At 42.3% G+C, this 20,396-nt stretch overlaps 1 protein-coding gene across 1 annotated transcript in view; it reads left to right on the top strand.

The window, feature by feature from the left end:
- The window catches only part of LOC308307544 (rho GTPase-activating protein 6), a gene marked incomplete at both ends in the record, with an annotated part of 56,667 nt that extends 36,793 nt beyond the window's left edge, over nucleotides 1–19,874 (top strand). The window contains 11 exons of the mRNA XM_080752810.1: nucleotides 565–821; nucleotides 2,482–2,677; nucleotides 3,043–3,098; nucleotides 5,808–5,958; nucleotides 9,125–9,273; nucleotides 10,584–10,763; nucleotides 13,061–13,158; nucleotides 15,116–15,378; nucleotides 16,181–16,252; nucleotides 16,338–16,856; nucleotides 19,741–19,874. Of these exons, the coding sequence (XP_080608936.1) occupies nucleotides 565–821; nucleotides 2,482–2,677; nucleotides 3,043–3,098; nucleotides 5,808–5,958; nucleotides 9,125–9,273; nucleotides 10,584–10,763; nucleotides 13,061–13,158; nucleotides 15,116–15,378; nucleotides 16,181–16,252; nucleotides 16,338–16,856; nucleotides 19,741–19,874 (2,075 nt within the window). The remainder of the gene's footprint in view (nucleotides 1–564; nucleotides 822–2,481; nucleotides 2,678–3,042; nucleotides 3,099–5,807; nucleotides 5,959–9,124; nucleotides 9,274–10,583; nucleotides 10,764–13,060; nucleotides 13,159–15,115; nucleotides 15,379–16,180; nucleotides 16,253–16,337; nucleotides 16,857–19,740) is intronic.
- Between the last annotated feature and the right edge of the window lie 522 nt (nucleotides 19,875–20,396).

Here is a 20,396-nt window from a genome sequence, read left to right as displayed (position 1 = left end):
AGTCGAGTATCCTCCAGAAAACGAGGCCTAGCTAGCCTGCTGGAGCTACCGCGCTGCTCCCCCCCCCCCCCCCCCCCCCCCCCCTTGCAACAATGCAATGCTGCTGGCAGGAATGTGGGCTTCTCTGTCAGCGGGGGCGGTCAAGGGAATAACAAAAACAGTCTTGAGAGGTGGCCCAGTCGTCACAGTCCTGTCCTCAAGGCATGGCCAGCCCCCTTCCTCTTCTCCTTGTGTTTACAGAGACACATCAGAAAGTATGTGTGTTCCCTGAACGCTGGAAATTGGATCTGCGCTGGTCGGAGCATATTGTTTTTGTTCGGCTGTGCAGTTGTCGCCGGCGACGTTCCAAGGGCATATCGTTGCATTCGTTGCACATTAGGGTTCTCCCAAGCCAACAGCACAAGCATTGGAGAACACGTAAATAACACCTATAATAGCACAAGCACCCGCAACCAGCAAAACATATTTTTATTAATCTAAGTTGGCATCGACCACATTCACAGCGTGAACGCGGCCAGTAGATGTGGTGATGTGAACTCTTGTCTCCCCTGCACGCTCCCACAGAGACTCTGCCTCAGGCGTTTGGAATACCGCTCTCGCAGGTCATATCCAATGACCGCGCGCACAAGCAGCGCCACGACCCGCAGCGGGAGGGCCACCGGGACCCCAGCGACCTGATGCTGTCCTTCCTCCACCTCACCTCCAAGAGGGCCAACAAGGACCTCTCCAGCAGCAACTCCTCCCTCAGCTCCACCTCCGAGACCCCCAACGGGTCGCCTCTGCCCAGCACGCCGGAGGCAGCGCCAAGGACCCGCAGAAGGGTAACGTACTGTGGGCCTTTTAAATTAGACTTAACCCATTTAGGCCTAGAATTATTGAATGCTTTAACCAGTGAAAAATAGCAGATATACAAGCTCGCAGCACGGCACCGAGTGCCGCGCTGCAAGCTTGTAGATTGTAGACTGCTATTTTTGAAAAAGTCGTGAAAATGTGTGCAAATCTTTGAACATACTGTATGTATTTTTAAAGCAAACGTTTCTAACTCAAATTTTGCTTCTGCGGGGTCCCTGGAAATAAATATTTTGAGATGGGGGTCCGTGGCCAAATACATATCATTTTGGGGGTCCTTCACATGAAAAGATTTGAGAACCACTGAAATAGTAGTCTCTCAAGAACAGACTAACTGAGCTCCAGTTATGTGAAAAGGACCTTATCTTTGACGATGGCTAGCCAGATTGCTGACATAGAAACATAGGTTTTTCAAAAAACTTTAGAAGGATTCAAATGACACTTATAGAATCGGGTAAAAATTCAAATTTTCACGATTTAAAAAAAATAGCAGATCTACAAGCTCGCAGCGCGGCACTCGGTGCCGCGCTGTGAGCTTGTATATCTGCTATTGGGTTAATGGGTTAAATTAGACTTACCTCGTTTAGACCTAAATTCTAAATCCTTGTGGTTGTCAAGGACCCCCAAAACTACATGTATTTGGCCGCGGACCAAAATATGTTGTGCCAGCCAGGGACCCCCAGAAGCAAAGATTTCAGTTACAAAGGTTCGCTTTAAAAAATATATTCAAAGATTTGCACACATTTTCATGATTATTCAAAAGTAGCAGATCTACAAGCTTGTATATCTGCTATTTTTGAATAGCTGAACTATAAAATAATGGTTAAAGAGGTTAAAATCGAAAGCGACACGGATGCTTTCTGGATTGAGCTGCAAAAGCAGCTCCAGGGATCCAGGTGAGAAAGAGGCTACTGGCTTCCAGTGTTGTTTTCATCGACTAAAACTATGACGAAAAATGTTTGTCGACTGCGTTTTTTTCACTGACAAAAACAAAATAAAAAGTAAACGAAATAAAAACTAAGCTGTGATAACTAAAACTAAGACTAAATATATTGACAATTTCGTCAACAAAATAAAAACTAGACTAAAACGTTAGGGAGGGACTAGTGGAGAAAAGAGTCATTTTTGTTTGGTTGCTCTCAGGTGTTGTGTGCTGAAAATAGCCGATCTACAAGCTCACAACGCGTCGCAGCAGCACGCAACCAAGTTTAAAAGCAGTCATTACGATGCCATCAAGGCCTGCCAAAATACATTTCAGTTGACTAAATCAACTGAAGATTTAGTCGCCTAAAAACGTATGATAGGCCTATTTAGTCGACTAAAATTAGACTAAAACTAAAACTTTTCAGGTGACTAAATTATGACTAAAACTAAATGACATTTTATTCAAAAGACTATGACTAAAACTAAATCAAAATTTGCCGTCAAAAACAACATTGCTGGCTTCCCTGGGATCATTTTGTGACGTTGGCACACACCATATTCAGCCTGTTACTGGAAGCTCACTCAGCCGTCTCACACACACACAACCGTCGCGGCAATGTGTTATCACATGCAGCCTGGTATCAGCCTGCATGACTGTTTACCAGGCCTGCGTGACTGTACCGCCTTGGCCCGTCTGTTCCCTGGCAGGGTGGAGTGTCTGTGGATTGCATCACCGACCTGGATGATAACCAGTCTCGGCTCCTGGAAGCCCTCCAGCTGTCGCTGCCCGTCGAGACGCCCAGCAACCGGAGCAAGCGCAGCGACAAGAAGCTCAGCCTCAACCCCATTTATAGGCAGGTGCCCCGCGCGCTGGACAACTGCTGTCAGCACCTGGAGAAATACGGTACGCATCATCAAAGTGTGGAAAGTGACTAACAGTCTGTGAGAACACTAAGAAGTACCCGTTTATGATGTCTGGCCTACCTTCCATTGCTGCTGTAGCAAAACAACATATAATTCAATAGCAAATGTGTAGTTTGTATGTTAAAAGTGTAACACTTAAAGCCTGATTAGGACTTTGTTGTACGATGGTGTTGAACTGACAATCTACCAACTCATTTTTAAAATGCTCCCAGTAGATGTGCTATTTTGCTTAAAAACTGAACATTCTTGAATTTTGCCTATAATGACGTGCCAAATGTGAATGGGTGTGGTGTTGTACATCATAAGCATCTTGAAAGTAAACTGTATACTGTACACTGTCCTTAGGCCTGCAGACGGTTGGCATTTTCCGTGTTGGGAGTTCTAAGAAGAGAGTGCGACAGGTAGGTCACCCTTACCTTTTGATTTGTATTGAATACCTTATTTAACTGCAAAAAAAAAGGCAGAGTGAGGGTGCTAATCCTGAGCTAACCTGACCTGACGTATTGACATCGAAATGTTGTCACTTTATTTGCCTGCACCCTGTAAAGGTTTTTTAACAGTCCGAGTTTGCTCCAGTTGCCTTCCTTCTGCATATTCCAGTCCCGTTCCTGAGATGCACCGGACCAGCCTAAACTTAGCTTGAGGCACGGTGGAAACCCTTTGTGCTTAACCCAAATAAGCCCTCTGGGCTTGTTTGTTTCCATGGAGGTCCTGTGTATTCAGTTCATCAAGACATTTAAAGACTGACAATAATATGCAGTAATATGCAAAAACATCATAAATTCAAGTAGTAATACAAAAAGAAAGATAATATACACAGCAAACAGTTGAGGGAGGTCATTTCCGGTGATACGCTTAGACTTTTTACTGGGGCCAGTTAAAATTTGCAGCCACCTGTAGGTGCTCTTTTAGAGTGGTTTTGAAGCAGGGTAAGGAGTCACGCCTTTTTATGAATGTTGGCAGGGCATTCCACATTCTAGGGGCATAGCAGTAGAACAAATTTGACCCCATTTTTGTGCCGAAACTGGGTTCAGTGAAATCAATGGGGCTCCTTCAGGTGTTGTGCCTGTGTGTGAGTGTCTTTTAGGCCATTGAAGTAGTGGGACAGGTACATGGGTATCTCTGTTTACTCGCGTATCATGAAGACCAGGCCCATTGCGAGTTGCTTTACTCTGTCCGCTCTACCCTGAGCTACCCCACCCTAGAATAATGAGCAGGGGTTAGTGGTGAGTTCTGGGTGCAAGGCCTAGTAGTAACCTGACCAGTTTGTTTTGAGAGGTCTGCAGTTTAGTTTTGAATGCCTTTGAGCAGTGGTGGAAAAAGGACTCGCATGTTTTACTTAAGTAAAAGTATCAGTAGTGCAATGTAGAATTACTCAGTTACAAGTAAAAGACCGTAATTCAAAGTGTGCTTGAGTAAAAGTACAAAAGTATTGGCATCAAAATGTACTTAAAGTACCAAAAGTAAAAGTACTCATTATGCATAATATCCCATTTCAAATATAAAGATCGATTGAAAATAGCAGATCTACAAGCTCTCAATGTGTCGCACTGCGACGCATTGTGAGCTTGTAGGTCTGCTATTTTCAAATGGCCGACATGTATATAGGGCTGAAGTATGTTTTCTTATAATAATTAAAATCTTCAAAGTAACTATTAACTAAAGTTTTCAAATAAATGTAGTGGAGTAAAAGTACAATATCTGCCTCTGAGATGTAGTGGAGTAGAAGTAAAAATATTGGAAATACCCAAGTAACTTACAAATACCTCAACATTGTGCTTAAGTACCGTACTTAAGTAAATGTACTTTGTTACTTTACACTGCCTTTGAGATGCTAAAGTACCACAAGGTGCATGCATAGTTGAAATGCCATTGGATGAGTGCTCCAGCTAGTTTCCTCAGTGTGTTCCTACTGACCACGAGGAGATCCTGAATAGAAAACATGTTCTTTGGTTGACTTTTCTGATTACTTTTCTGAATGAACTGATTAATTTTCTGGTTGGCCACTCCAGTGATGGGCAACCAGGCGTTAAGATCAGTTGGTCGATAGCGAGGGGCTTTTTGGTTGATCGCGTTGCAATTTGAATCTGCTGTCTGCCCAGGGTTTGCTGACTTGAAAGTGAACCCCAATGAATGATCAGTGGAAGCGGAGCAGCATGAATTAACAGGAATCAATGACCATGGCATCATATCAATGATCCAGGTGCATTACCTGTATAGCACTAGAGCAGTGGTTCTCAAACCTTTTTGTCTCAGGTCACCTCTGTTAATAGCTTTTTAATCCACAGGCACAGCTGAATTACATTGTTACTTTATAGAACCTTACATTTATGTCATGTTAAGGTACGTACATATGTACTGTAAATCTTTCCCCCAAGATACAGTATGTGTCATGAGGAAGACAAGAGAAAATAGTTTCAATTACGACAGTATGTGTCATGATGAGGAAGACGAGAGAAAATAGTTTCAATTACGACAGTATGTGTCATGATGAGGAAGACGAGAGAAAATAGTTTCAATTACGAAAGTATGTGTCATGATGAGGAAGACGAGAGAAAATAGTTTCAATTACGACAGATAGAAAATAACTTCAAAATTGACATTTAACCGCTTGAACCCAGCATCCCTATTCTTGGAGAACATTCACCAAAAATACCAGATTTATAAGCTCACAAGGCGTCTAAACGTGACGCGTTGTGAGCTTGTACAGTAGATCGGTTAAACTGAAGTGATATTGATAAATTACAAATATTAACAAGGTATTCGGTGGAACCCCTGGACGTGGGTCACGGCACCCAAGGGTGCCACAGTACCCACTTTGAGAAGCACTGTACTAGGCTACTACTACTTTTCAACCACAGTTAACAAGATGAGACAATACAACATTATTATGTATGTGTTTACCCTATATGTAACAGGATCAAATGCTGTCATCAGCATTTAAAAATGTTCTTTTGCATTACAGATTTGTCATGTTATTCACTTTAAATGCATTGCTTATTGTAAGGTTGTCCTCCCCTGTGTTGCATTCAGTAGGTAAACTGTATACAGTATTTAAAGGGATCATACCAGTTGTGTATTTAACCATTTTGTGATTGTGTTCATCACAGCTTCGTGACGAGTTTGACCAGGGATTGGATGTCCATCTGGACGAGGAGCACAGTGTCCACGATGTGGCCGCGCTACTCAAAGAGTTCCTCAGGGACATGCCAGAGCCACTGCTGACTAGAGAGCTGTATACACCCTTCATCAACACCATGTGTGAGCAGCTCGTGCAGACACACTCGCACGCACACATTCACACACACACACACACACACACACACACACACACACACACACACACACACACACACACACACACACACACACACACACACACACAAGGCTGGGTGATACGCAAGAAATAATTTACGGCGCGCGCCGGACGTTGTTGAGAAATAAGTAACAATAAAACAATGTATTTCCTTGCTTACGTTATGGTAATTCCATAAGCGTTGTGCTGGGTGGAAATGTTCGCCTCGGAAAACAAGGAAGTGTTGATCAACCAGAATCCATTTTTGGTTAGTGCATTGTCAATTTCTTATTTCAAATGTTTTCCAAAACATGGCTGTCATGTTGAATACGGCACAAAATCAAGCAGTGCAGCCAGGTGCTCTGAGTCTTTGATTAGACACCGGTCATTATGCAGAAATAACACACCGCTGAATTCAGTGATTGACCAATCAGAATCAAGCATTCAACCAAGCCGTGTAATAAGACCAAATAAAATATTGCGATAATTTTAACTTTACTTTACTTTACTTTATTTGTTTATTTAGACGGGACAATGCATATTAATGAACACTACATGAATGCAATGTAAATAAGCCGGAATTAGCAAGAATGCTAAATTTCATCCGTAGTCCCCACATGAAGACAAAACAATACATACCAACAAACAGTAACCCTACATTAGGAGAGGGCGCCTAAGAACATACATACAAATACTATTTTTCCTGAACCAAGAAAAAAACAAAAACAAAACAACACATATTACTAACAGTACCCTACATTAAAAAAGGATAGTTAAAAATATACGTACATGGCATGAGCTGTACTCTTAGAACTATACATGGTCACAGGTTTGATTGTCAACTAACCATTTTTTTAGATTGAACTTGAAGGATGGAAATGACAAACAGTCTCTTATTGTTAGAGGTAGGTCATTCCAGATTGAACATCCCTGCACTGAAAGGGTGTTTTTTCCAAAAGCGGTTACCCGGTACGGTACTTCGCAATCCCCTCTAGTGATTGCTCTAGTATTGAGTCCTCTATCAGGCTTCCTTTTTATGAATTCCTTTAGGGGAGGTGGGCATAGACCATTTAGGGTCTTATATATGATACTGACCTGTTTAAATACCTTAAAATTAGCGAAACTCAAAAAACGGTACCTCTGAAGAATATTACAATGGTGATATGAGTGGGGTTTCCTATCGAATACCTTAAGCGCACTCTTATATAGCTGTTCAATGGGTTTGAGAGTCGTTATACCTGTGCAAGACCAGTTTGTGAAACAGTACTCAATGTGTGATAGGATCATGCATTGGAGATACGATTTAGCAGCACTAACTGCCAAAAAAGGTCTGATTTGTTTAAAGTTCTGAAGGTTGAACTTGATTGTGTTTGTAACCTTTTTTACATGTTTTTTAAAGGTTAGGGTTGAGTCTAACATGACCCCGAGGTACTTGAACTCTGACACAAGTTCAAGTTCCTCTCCACCCAGAAACACATTTGATGATTCCATCACAACTGGTCTTTTGGAAAAAGCCATGCAGACCGTCTTTTTTGCATTCAGGAGCAGGCATGAGTCTGTAAGCCAGTCCTGAACGCTGGTCAGAACAGAAGTTAAAACCGTTGACACCTCTGCATAGCTCTTTCCATGAGTCAGTATAACAGCATCATCTGCGTACATCTGAATATGTACATCTTTACATACATCAGGTAGATCGTTTATAAACAGAGAAAACAGAATTGGTCCTACTATTGATCCCTGGGGGGACACCAACCGAGCAAGTGTGATAAGGAGACTTGATGCCATTTATACTTACACACTGTTCTCTATTTGATAGGTATGATGTAAACCATTTGATGGCCTCTGGGGACAAGTTGAAATGTGTTAGTTTGGACAAGAGGACCTGATGGCTGACAGAGTCAAATGCTTTCTTGAAATCCAAAAATACTGCCATTGCGCATGGGGCCTTGTTCAAAGCACACTTTAACTTTTCAATGAATAAGCAATTTGCTGACTCAGTGGAGTGGAAGGCTCGAAACCCAAACTGCATAGGATGCAGAGGGGTGTAGCCTTTGTCTAGATGTTTAACAATAGACTTTACAATCCACTTTTCAGCCACTTTTGATATAACAGGTAAGATGCTTATGGGTCTATAGTTTGATATGTCCGTTTTTGAGCCAGATTTGAATATAGGTGTTATAACAGCAACTTTCCACTGAGTTGGGACAGTGCATTTTCTTATGGACAGATTTACCAGATGTGTGATTGGTGCCACCAGAGAGTCAATATTTGTTTTAAGAAAGTTTGTGTCAAGCCCATGTGCATCTTTAGCTTTGGATGCTTTCAGTGATCTGACAATGTTTGTCACCTCGTTTTCTGTGACTTCCTCCAAATTAAAAATGATAACCAACTATATCTTCTCTTATCGATTTTGCGCTGATATGATTTAAAGTAAAAAAAAAAAATTTTAAAAAAAAATATATATATATATATGTATATATATATATGTTACCGGATGTTTGGGTAACTCAGGACGTTCTATGTAAGAGCGCTTGTTTTGTCGTTCACCACACACCAATCACCACCAGGTGGCGACGACAGCCATTCACTAGTGAAGGCCTGACGTCACTCGTTTGCGACTCTATTTGCGACTTTATTTACTAGCCTAGCCTAGCTTAGCCATTAGCTCCATTGTAGTCACTTGGACAGGGCGTTTATCGTGGGCTTGCCCAGGCCTTACGGCCTGGGCATAAATATAACGATTGCATTCACCACGGCTTCGTAACTCGCGCGGCGCTCCGCCGGCCGCGCGGCCCTGGCCCGCTCTTCGCGGCCACTCGCACCTGCGGTGCTCGGGGGCGAAGAGCAGGACCAAGGTCCGCTGGCCTGCGCGCCGCTTGCAATGTCGTGGACAATCGAGCGGCTCCGTTCCGCCCCGTGCTGCACGACGAGTGCTCCGTTTCTCGACCGTTCTGTTTCTCTAACAAACCGTGACATATATATATATTGCAGTTTAATATATATGTTTTTTAATTTGTTTAAAAATGTTTCTTTACATTGCACACACTCTCAAACACAAACGAACAAACAAAGAAACACACACATAATATGAACTGACATTGGCTCGGTATCGATTGTCTTCCTCCTCTGCAGTGTTAGATTGGACCGATCAGGAGACGGCGCTCCAGCTGCTGATGTACCTGCTTCCCCCGTGCAACAGCGACACGCTGCAGCGTCTCATGCACTTCCTGTCCACCGTGGCCGCGCACGCCGAGGACAGCTTTGACGACGACGGGCAAGAGGTGTGCAAGCGTTTTTCAAAAACACACCGCTGTAACACGAAGCATAAAAGCGGTTAATTGGATCAATTTGAATTTGTTAGTGTTGATTAGTTGATATTCATCTTTTGAAATTATCCAACTAAACGCACTTCCCCATTATTAGATGCATTGATAAAGTAATCAATAGAATATTCGCTAAGAAGATATCGTTGCAGCCCTAGTGTCAATGACTCTTTGATCGCTCACAGACTCTTACCAAAGTAGATCTGGCAGATTTATGTGGGCTTGTAGATGAGATAGATATTTTCAGTATGTGACATTTAAGAATATAATGTTTATTGGTTAATACCGCTATTACTCTATACCTGTGGAGTTTTTTTTTTGTGTAGCATTTCAGTGTTTATGCTATTTGTTCAAAATGAAGGACGAATAGAGCATCCTTTATTATCTTTTGTCCAAAGCCACCTTTAGTAAGCTTCCTATTTATTGTCCTGCAACTTAGTTTGAGGGTAACCACAGAAATGTTTACTCTAATCTAAATTCAAGCGTAATAATGACCATTAAATGGCTGTTAGCTTAGTTTCTAGATGCTGTGCATGAGCCTGATTTAAAGGAGTAGTTCACCCAAAAAATTACTTATTTGATTTCCTAACAATGTTTTTGTCGCATTCCTAAGCCAATTATTTGATGATGATAATAATAAAGACCCGCATGGATTCGGTAGGAGACAAAAAGGAGACTCTTTGTGTCTCCCACGAGTCTTTATTATTATCATTAAATGATTGGCTTGTGACGAAAACAAAACAAATATCCATGAATGTAATGCTTTGTGGCGTGAGTAATTGATAGAAAAAGTATTTGGTGACAAACAATACAAAACACATGCTACCGACCAAGGGGGCTATATCAATACTTTACAACATCATTTCCAATTTGAAATCCGCACCCTTGGATAAACTAAAGTCTGACTGGGAACGGGATTTGGGGCTTGCAATGTCGGAAGAAAAATGGGACTCAATTCTTTCCTCTATACATAAATCTTCTCTCTGTGCCCGACATTGTTTAATACAGTTCAAAGTACCGGTAGTTCTCAGGGCTCACATATCTATGCTGAGGTTCTCGATTGCCGGTTCAGAGTAGACATTTTATAAGACCTGGGGTGCCTTTATGACATTCTATCACAACACACAAACTGCATAGTGTGGCATTTTCATGCCATCGTTCTTCCATATCAAAACATCCAGGAAAAATGTTTGTGCCTCCGTTTGTGAACGTTTGTGTGAACATGGGCATAGCAAACATCTTCAAATTCTTCCCCCTGTCGTGTTTAGAACTCCGGAAACAAGATGACGTCTCTCAACCTGGCCACCATCTTTGGGCCCAACCTTTTACGCAAGCAAAAGAACTCAGACAAAGAGTTTGTGGTCCAGAGTTTTGCCCGCGCGGAGGAGAGCACAGCCATTATCAGCGTCGTCCAAAGGATGATATCCACCCACGAGACACTCTTTATGGTAAGCTATCTTTAATGAGCGCTGTGGTGTGCCAAACGAATTGCGTCTGAATTAACATCACAGAAGAACACGGGCATTCCATAGCCATTGCTCCTCTCCCCGCGTAAAATCCTCACAAAGCGTTTATGGGGAATTCTCGAGCTTAATGGAGTGGAGCCACCTAATGAAATGTCAACATTGGCTTTATACGTTTCGAGAAGGACTAAGCTCATTCAGATAGTCTCCCGTAATGCAAAGCTCCATTACAGTAAAGCTAATAAATCCCCACAATTTGTTTTTCACTGCTGAGCCGTGCGAGGTTGAGCTCAGTGAATGTGCCTCGCTGCCTTCCAGGCCAATGGCAGATGAATAGTGAGTCACTTTCTTTTCTGTCTGAGACATTTCTGTCTATGACCCTAGCTAGGGCTCTATGGGCACAGTCACACTGCACTCTTATTCTACCCATGAGTGTGGATTCTGCTAATGCATTTCAATGAGAATGGAGCAGTTTGCTGCCATTTTCGGATTTCTTCCAAAAAAACACTCCATTACCATTGAAATGCATTGGCAGAATGCGCCCTCATAGGTGACCGTGCCCTAAACCAGTGGTTCTCAACCTGGGGGTCCCCAAATTATTTTGGGGGGTCCCAAGATGATTAATTTAATGTGCATTGCAACATTGTTTTCTCACTCAACAGTAAACAAACCAACATACAGTTTTAATTGTATAGAAGGTATCTGCATATTTCAAAAGTGACAATTTAATACCTCTAAAATGACAAATTGAGAACTGGCAAACAATTGTCAAATATTAGAGGCAAAAATTGCGTTGCGAGGCGTTAGATAGATAGATAGATAGATAGATAGATAGATAGATAGATACCTTTATTATCCCAAGGGGGAAATTTAGTTGTCCAGTTGTAGCACAGCAGTATACAGTTATTTACAAAGTTACAGAGAAGTAGGAAAAAATAGATAAGAGTAAAAACAGCGTTGTGAGCATGTAGACCTGCTATTTTCACAATAGAACCGTGTTATAAAAAATGTAATGCCTCAACTCTTAGTGCTCGTCAGGGTGGGGGTCCCCAGTTAAAATATGATTATTTTGGGGGTCGCGGCCTGAAAAGGTTGAGAACCACTACCCTAAACGTGTTTTCTGTTCTTCGCCAGAAAATCCAGAGCAGTTGCTGAGGTAGAAATTGTTGTTGCCAAAAATGACTTACAGAGATCATGATGTGCTTCGTGACACTCAGCATTGGCACAGAGCAATAATTTACCCTTTTGCCTCTGTTGCAATACGGAGGTACTGTACTTGTATGAGCACTGAGCAGTGGTGTAAAGTAACTAAGTACATTTACTCAAGTACTGTACATATAAGTACAATTCTTGAGCTATTTTTACTTTTCTGGAGTATTGGAGTATACTTCTACTCCTCTTCAATATTGTACTTTTATTCCACTACAATTATTTGAAAACTTTAATTACTACTTACTTAATAGATTTAGATTATTATTACAAAACATGCACAGTACACAGTATTGTGGGTAATTATTTTATGCTTTAACCATTGAAAAATAGCAGATATACAAGCTCACAGCGCGGCACCGAGTGCCGCGCTGCGAGCTTGTAGATCTGCTATTTTAGAAAAATCGTGAAAATTAGAATTTTGACCCTTTGACAAACCCTAACATACATTTCAGCCATTTGAAAATAGAAGATCTGCAAGCTCACAAGCTTGGAGATCTGCTATTTTCAATGGATTTTTATACATTTGAAAATGTTTGGCCTGGAATGGGACATTCTGCACAATGAGTACATTCTACTTTTGTTACTTTAGGTACATTTTCAGACCAATGCTTTTGTACTTCTACTCTAGTAAAGGTTTCAATTCCAGACTTTTACTTGTAACAGATCTACATTGCAGTATTGGTACTTGATACTGCACCACTGTGTACAAGACATTAGGTGTACAAGACATTAGATCTACAAGCTCACAGCGCGGCACCGAGTGCCGCGCTGCAAGCTTGTAGATCTGCTATTTTTTTTTTAAGTCGTGAACATGTGTGCAAATCTTTGAATATATGTATTTTTAATGCGAACGTTTGTACCTCAGATTTTGCTTCTGGGGGGTCCCTGGAACTAAATATTTTGAGATGGGGGTCCGTGGCTATTTTTTAATAGTTAAAGCATAAATTAATGATACACTATAATGTGTACCCGCCTTAAATGGGTTAAGGCACAGAATCAAACTTCCCCGCTGCCTGTCCTTGTTACGAGGTTCAGTAGAAAGGACGTGTTTCTCTTCTTGGCCTCCCCAGGTGCCCGCTGACCTGCAGAATGAGGTTCTGATGAGTTTGCTGGGGACTGATCCTGACGTGGTGGATTACTTACTGAGGAGGAAAGACTCTCAGTACTCGTGAGTTTTGCTCTGTCTGTCTGTCTGTCTGTCTGTCTGTCTGTCTGTCTGTCTGTCTGTCCGTCTGTGGTACAAAATAGAAAAGAAAAGGAACAACAAGAAGAGACAGGTATACTGTACTACAGGCCGTACAGGGTTCCCCAATTAGTTTTCCCCAAGGGCCGAATTATGTCTAGGGTACCAAGCCGAGGGCCACAACATTGCAGGGGGCGACGGTGGCGTTCCCGCTACTCCAGCGACAGTTCAGATATCGTCGTTGTCGGGTGAAAATCTTGTATGTCCAAAACAGTTTGTTTTGCATTTATCATTTTAAAAATTATTTAAACTTGAAAACAGCCGATCTACAAGCACACATGCGAGGCGTTGTGTGCTTGTAGATCTGCTGTTTTCACTACTTTTGTGCGACGGCCTTGTATGATGAAGCAGGGCTTTACTTTGCGAAAGAACATACAAATTTGGAGATACGAGGTTTCCACCCGACAACAACGATATACTAGTGTTGTTGCTGCTCTTATACCACCATTATTACTGGGGTTGGTGGGGGCCAGACAGTAGCCCCCCGCGGGGCCGCAAATGGCCCGCGGGCCGCCTATTGGGGAACCCTGCTGTACTATAAACGTTAAGTAGTTTGAAGAAATAACAGATTCTAGACTGAGATGGCTGTAGAAAAACATTATGTCCCTAACCGTATCAGTGGAGGTAACAACCTTTCGTATACAGGTAGGGACAGTGTTTCCATATAATCTAAATAAGGTTGCCAAAGCTTCAAAAAAAGGGTCAAACCCATTTCTCAGAAGATAAGTAATCTTGTCAAGAGGACTGTTCATTTCTGAGAACCATCTTGCAATGAACAGACTCGGAAGTGCCACCTCTATAAGTTTAATTTTGTGTTTTCTTAGATAGCACCCACACGAGATTTGTGTTAAAATGTTTCAAATAGGAAATTCTATATTTCAAGATGATAATAATACAAAAAAGTAGATCTACAAGATCACAACTCCTTGCATTTTGACCTGTTGTGAGCTTATAGAGCTGCTATTTTCAAATAGCCAGTGTTAATAAGGTTAAAGTGCTTAAAGTTATTCTCATGCTATATTAGCACATTTTGCTGGCAACCCCCTTGAGCCCCCCACTTTGAGAACCACTGGTCTAAAAGAAGTCAGTGGTTATGTTATTTATACCTTGTGACTGCCCCCTTGTGGTAGGCTTTTGTAAGACAGAATACCAGCTCCAAACCCCCTAACCATAGGAGTACATACTAGCCTGGCTTGGCCAGACTATATACTAATGCAGCTATCTAACTGCAGTATATATCCCCACCTTGTTTTAACATGGGTGGATTGTCTGGCTGTGCTAGTCTGGCTGTACATGCTGTACACCCAGAGGTGGAACAAGTACTAACATGTCTTACTTCAGTAAAAATATCAATACTGCAATATAGAAATATTATGTTATGTATTTAAAAGTACAGAATTCAAAATGTACTTGAGTAAACGTACAAAAGTTTTGACATCAAAATGTAATTAAAGTACCAAAAGTAAAAGTACAAAATGTTTGAAAATAGCAGATCTACGATGCGATGCGTTTGTGAGCTTGTAGATCGTCTATTTTCAAACAGCCTAGGTATAAAATAGGGCTAAAGTGGTTTGTGTATGTTTTACAATATTATAATTCATCATATTTCGTATCTAGAAAGTAAGTTGTTAACTAACATTTTCAAATAATTGTAGTGGAGTAAAAGTACAATATTTGTCACCGAGATGTAGTGGAGTAGAAGTAAAAGTATTGGAAATTGTAAATACTCAAGTAAAGTACAAATACCTCATAATTGTACTAGTAATTGTACTACTAGTATTTCCAACAGTACTTGTGTATTAGTTATTTTACACCACTGCATACGCAATCATCGAAGGTGACAGTGAGTGGCAAACCCTTCGTGTGTGTCTGTCTTTTACAGAAGCCCTGGCTCTCTGAAAACAGAAGAGTCCTTTTCTCTCAGTGACAGACGCTTATCGAGTGACTCCAACAAAGTCTCGAGCGGAGAGGTATCTCCCTATGACAACAACTCTCCTGTCCTGTCAGACCGCCTGCTGTACAAGAGTCAAGGAGACAGTAGCCCTGACAGTAGCTCAGACAGGCTCTTCAAACTGCGTGCGCAGTACAAACACAGCGGCCACGCCAAAGACACACCTGGAGACACGTGCCCTTCACCGTCCATTGGTAAGGGTAAGCTCAGGTTTTGCATTAAAGGGGTAGTTCACCCCCAAAAAACTAAAATAGTCTCCATTTAGTCTCCTATCGGAGTCTCTGCTCGTCATCAAATTATTAGCCCGGGAATGAGACAAAAACTAGAACATTTAAAAAAAACTCTCCATTCATTCTAGGCTCCATGGGGTGTGTAATTGATATAATTTTTGGGGGGTGAACTATCCCTTTAAACCAGGGGTCTTCAACGTTTTCAGGCCAAGGACCCCTTAGCTGAGAGAGAGATGAAGCAGGGACCCCTCTACATATTGTACGGTATAAATGCGTGATGCAGATTTTCAGCGATTTCATAGATAGATTCATAGACTTGTTTGACAGCACTATCATCAGTCTATGTTGGATTCATGTTAATGTGTATTTTCAGACATTTAACCACTTAAATCGTCGATATTTTGTAAACTTGACCTAGTACTATGTACTTGGTCTGCTCTTTTTTTACCTCTATGCCAAACCTATTTGCTGAAAATAGCCGATCTACAAGCTCTCAACGCCTCGCTTAGATCTGCTATTTTTGGCTAAAGTTCTCCTCGGAATAGGGATGTGAGGGTTCAAGTTGTTAATTTAAAATAATTATCCTATTACACAAGGATTTGGCGGCCACCCAGTAGTAGCTCTAATGACCCCCTAGGGGTCCCGGACCCCCTGTTGAAGACCCCTGCTTTAAACAGAAGATACAATGTATTGAAACATGTATATTGCTAAATATGTTTTTGACGCACCACTTGTTCCGTCTCCTCTTCCCTCTTGTCTCTGTTAGAGGACCTGAATGACAGTGTCTGGGGGTCCTGGCGTGTCAGCCAAGACTTTGTGGACCACCACAGCTTCACCGGTAATAGAACCCTCCTTTCATGTTGTTGTAGATGGTGATGTAGAGATACAGTGTGTAGAACAGTAAAACCAATGGTCTCGCTCAGGTTCCCACGGCAATGTGTCGGAAAGTCAGTGCTATGGACGGTCAGAGGGGCTCAACAACAACAACAACAGTCACCCAATTCACGGCAAGCTGTCTCTCCGGCGAACCCGGACGTCGCCGTCGGTGGAGCCAGAGCGCCGGACCCACCCCCCGGTGACGCGCAGCAGCAGCAGCCCTCAGGAACGGCGAGGAGGGCAGCGCAAGGCGGATTCCTCGCTGCTCCAGCGGCTGCACAGCCTGTGGGGAGCCTTCAGCTCGGAGGACATAGCGGGGAGGGAGAGACACCCGGGCAGCGCCTCCCTCAAGGGCGGGACGGACCCTCAGCACGCCGAGCCTCTCGGGGAGAGACGTATGTCTAACTCTACCCCGTCCCTTGTCGCGCACCAACAGCCCGGAGGTGTGCCCCCACAAGCCCCCGGGCGGCCACCTCCTCAGAGGAGCAGTCCCGCAGCTCCCTACACTGTGGACCCTGTGTCTGGAGCAGGAGAAAGGAATGGCCTTGACACTGATCAGTGCCAGAGTGAGAGATGGCACATATGGCAACTGAGATCAAGAGATAATGCAGATACCCTGGAAACTCTGGTGTGACTTACCCGCGGCACCATGTGTGGCTTGTCGACCACAACTAAACAGTATGCTTTGACGTTACTGCCGATCATTTTCCCAAAGCAAACTGCAGTTTGTTAGATTTTGGAATAATTACCAGGGTTTTTATGGTGTAGAATGTCTTTGTGTTTGTGTATTTGTCAAAGTTTCTTGTGCGTGCTGCCAGTAGGCCAAGGAAGTCAATCCCTGAATATTTTTCACATATTGTGAATTTATTTCCTTTTTGTGTGAATATGTTTCACTTTTTTTTTAAATTCATAATCTCAGATTTACCGTCCCGTCGCCTAACGTCATCAATATGACATCAGTGATTCACAGGAAAGCCACACCGTTTTTAGACCCCATCTTGTGTTTTAAACTAAGCTTGAAGCAATCTGCTTCCCCGGAGGGCCGTTAAGAAGTCACGGTGGTTTGAATTTGGTTTCTAAAGCAATCCTTTCACCATGGCCTATTTTCAGTTACACAAATTCTCAAACCAATTTACATTTTCCAGTCATTTTGAAGTGTTATGAGCCTGTAGATCTCCTGTTTTTCCTGTGCAGAGGTGCTGAAAATGTTACAGGGAGGGGAACTACAGTACAGTCAATTGAGTGTATAAGCAGGTTTCTGGGCAGGTTCATTTTCCCTTTCTTTTATATATATAATGTTTATCCCACGATTTTGTAACCCCTTTTCACCCAGTGCCAATTGCCTATGTAATCCTGGGCTCTGCTCTCACTCTGCCGTGCCTGGGGAGACAACGGACTGACCTCATGCTTCTTTCTATGCATGAGTAGTCCAAGTTGCTTCTTTTCACCTGACAGTGGGGATTTCCCCAGTTTGGACGTAGCACGTGGAAGGAACACGTTATTCCAACCATTTCCTTTCCCCTCCATCAGGCACCCCGGCTGGCCAGGGGGAGGCATTATAGAGACCAGGATTACTGCATGTTTTTGTGAGGGTATCTACCCTAGGAGACACGGGGAGAACATGCAAACTCCACACAGAAAGGCCCTATCGCCAACCCCATCAGGCAGGTTCACTTTTGATACCATATTGAGATGAATAGAATCCATTGGCTTCCTCGGAAATCAAATGAACTACATTATGCTTTGAAAAGAATGGCAAGTATGCCATGGGTTTATTGTCAATGGGCTAAATATACCAGTCCACCAGGTATTTTAACTGCATCCGAAATATGCCAACAGAAGGGAATGTCTCTTGTCAAGTTACAGTACCATTCATGATGCTACCTTTTTGTCTGTATTCATGCAGGTAATGTTTATATCTCGTTCATGTACAACAGCTTATCCATGGGACTTTACTCCTACTGTTTCCTGAATAACAGCAACCTTTCATAACAACAGCCAGGTATATAAGAAAAAGTATGATGTTGCATTGAATGTTAAATATATTTAACTTTATGGACTGCATACTGTGTACCCAAAAGAAGATGGAACAATAAGCCTTCATTAGAATATATATATATGTAATTTTATACCTTAAGCTTCATACTGAATGTCTATGGTTTGTTGAACAATTGAATGTATACACAGAGGTTATTGGTACAAAACCTCATGTTGTCCCTTATTCACTGTATATACTGTATACTGTACCCCGAAAGTAATGTTGGATGATCAAAAGACATAAAACATTATAATCAGACTTATGGTGTAATTTGAAGCCTCGATCGAGCTATTGCCAAAAGAGTACATCTTGTTGCATTTTGGTGCAGTGGCTTATCGTACCTATTTAACAAACTTCATCATAGACCATTTTGGAACCTCTCCCTTCGCTATTTAGCTTCGAGATGAGGTTCCACATTCTCGGGTGCTGGCAGCTGATGACACCGGGGGAACATTGGCCAATATGCTTGATTCTTACCTTTTTCCGCACATTGTATCCAAAACGTAAAGGCAGGCCCCCCTGCTCTCAGATGTTTTATATTTTAGCGCTGAAAAACATTTTACATACGGGTTGAAACAAGCCTTTAAATCGCTTTTTTAGTCAGCCTGTGGCCAGTCAACCCCCGTCCACATGCGCTGTACTGCTCACGTTAACCCATTTAGAACGGGTACACATTATTGTGTATCATTATTTTATGCTTTAACTATTGAAAAATAGCAGATATACAAGCTCACAGCGCGGCACCGAGTGCAGCACTGCGAGCTTGTAGATCTGCTATTTTTTTTTATCGTGAGAATTAGCATTTTGACACGATTCTATAAGTGTCTTTTGAATCCTTCTAAGGTTTTTTGAAAAACCTCTGTTTCTATGTCGGCAATCTGGCCAGCCATCGTCAAAGAAAAGGTCCTTTTCACTTGAACTGGGCTCAGTTAGTCTGTTCTTGAGAGACTACTATGTCAGTGGTTCTCAAACTATTTCATGTCAAGGACCCCCAAAATGATATGGATTTGGCCACGGACCCCCATCTCAAAATATTTAGTTCCAGGGACCACCCAGAAGCAATATTTGAGTTAAAAACGTTCGCTTTGAAAATACATATATTCAAAGATTTGCACACATTTTCACGACTTTTTCAAAAATAGCAGATCTACAAGCTCGCAGCACGGCACTCGGTGCCGCGCTGTGAGCTTGTATATCTGCTGTTTTTCACTGGTTAAAGCATTCAATAATCCTTAAGGTTGCATTGGGAAAACATGGCACAGCATGTGGAACCTCATCTCGGAGCTACATAGCAGAGGGAGAGGTTCAGATTGCAGCTGGATGTGACTTCTCTGCCTTCTCACTGCTCCAATTGCTGCCCTCCATGTTTCCACCTTATTTTTTCGTGCATCGCCCTCACATGTCCAACTCAGGGTCGCGCTGCCACGCCCTCGTCTCTGGTCTCGACTTGGAAGAGTTACAGGTGGAGATTGGTGTGTCCGGAAGTCTGCTCAGGATCACCATGCGCTGTCTGCGAAGCCCCCACTTCTTTTTGAAGACGATTTGAAGCAGCTGGTCTCAGTACGTAGGCTCCTCAACAGAGTCCATTGTGCCATTTTAACCACTTTCAACAGGAAATAACAGATCTACAAGCTCACGTGTCGCGGAGCAACACGGTGCTATATATAGTCTTTCTCAATCTGTGGGGTCCCCATATGACAGTGAAGTGACAATTTAAGGGCCTTTTTAATACCTCCAAAAGAAAAGAAAAAGACCATTATTGCATCAAAGGCAATCAACAAAAGATGCTATTATAACTTGTCAATAATACAAGAAAGATATAGCTTGTAGATCTGCTATTTTCACAATAGCTATCTGTGGAACCGAGTCAAACTAAATTGAATGCCTCAACTCTACAATGCAAGTGCTTGTCAGGGTGGGGGGTCCCCAGTTCGAATATGATAATTTTTGGGGGGCCCCGGTCTGAAAAGGCTGAGAACCACTGCTATAGTATAGCTATACTTTGTATGACCAAGAATATAGCTGGTTAACATTTTCAAAGTGCAAACTGGAAGATACATCTTGAGTG

This window comes from Nannobrachium achirus, assembly GCF_963921795.1.
Source record: "Nannobrachium achirus genome assembly, chromosome: 22".
Taxonomy (NCBI): Eukaryota; Metazoa; Chordata; class Actinopteri; order Myctophiformes; family Myctophidae; genus Nannobrachium; species Nannobrachium achirus.
The sequence above is the reverse complement of the archived record's forward strand: the minus strand, read 5'-3'. Positions and strand labels throughout refer to the sequence as shown.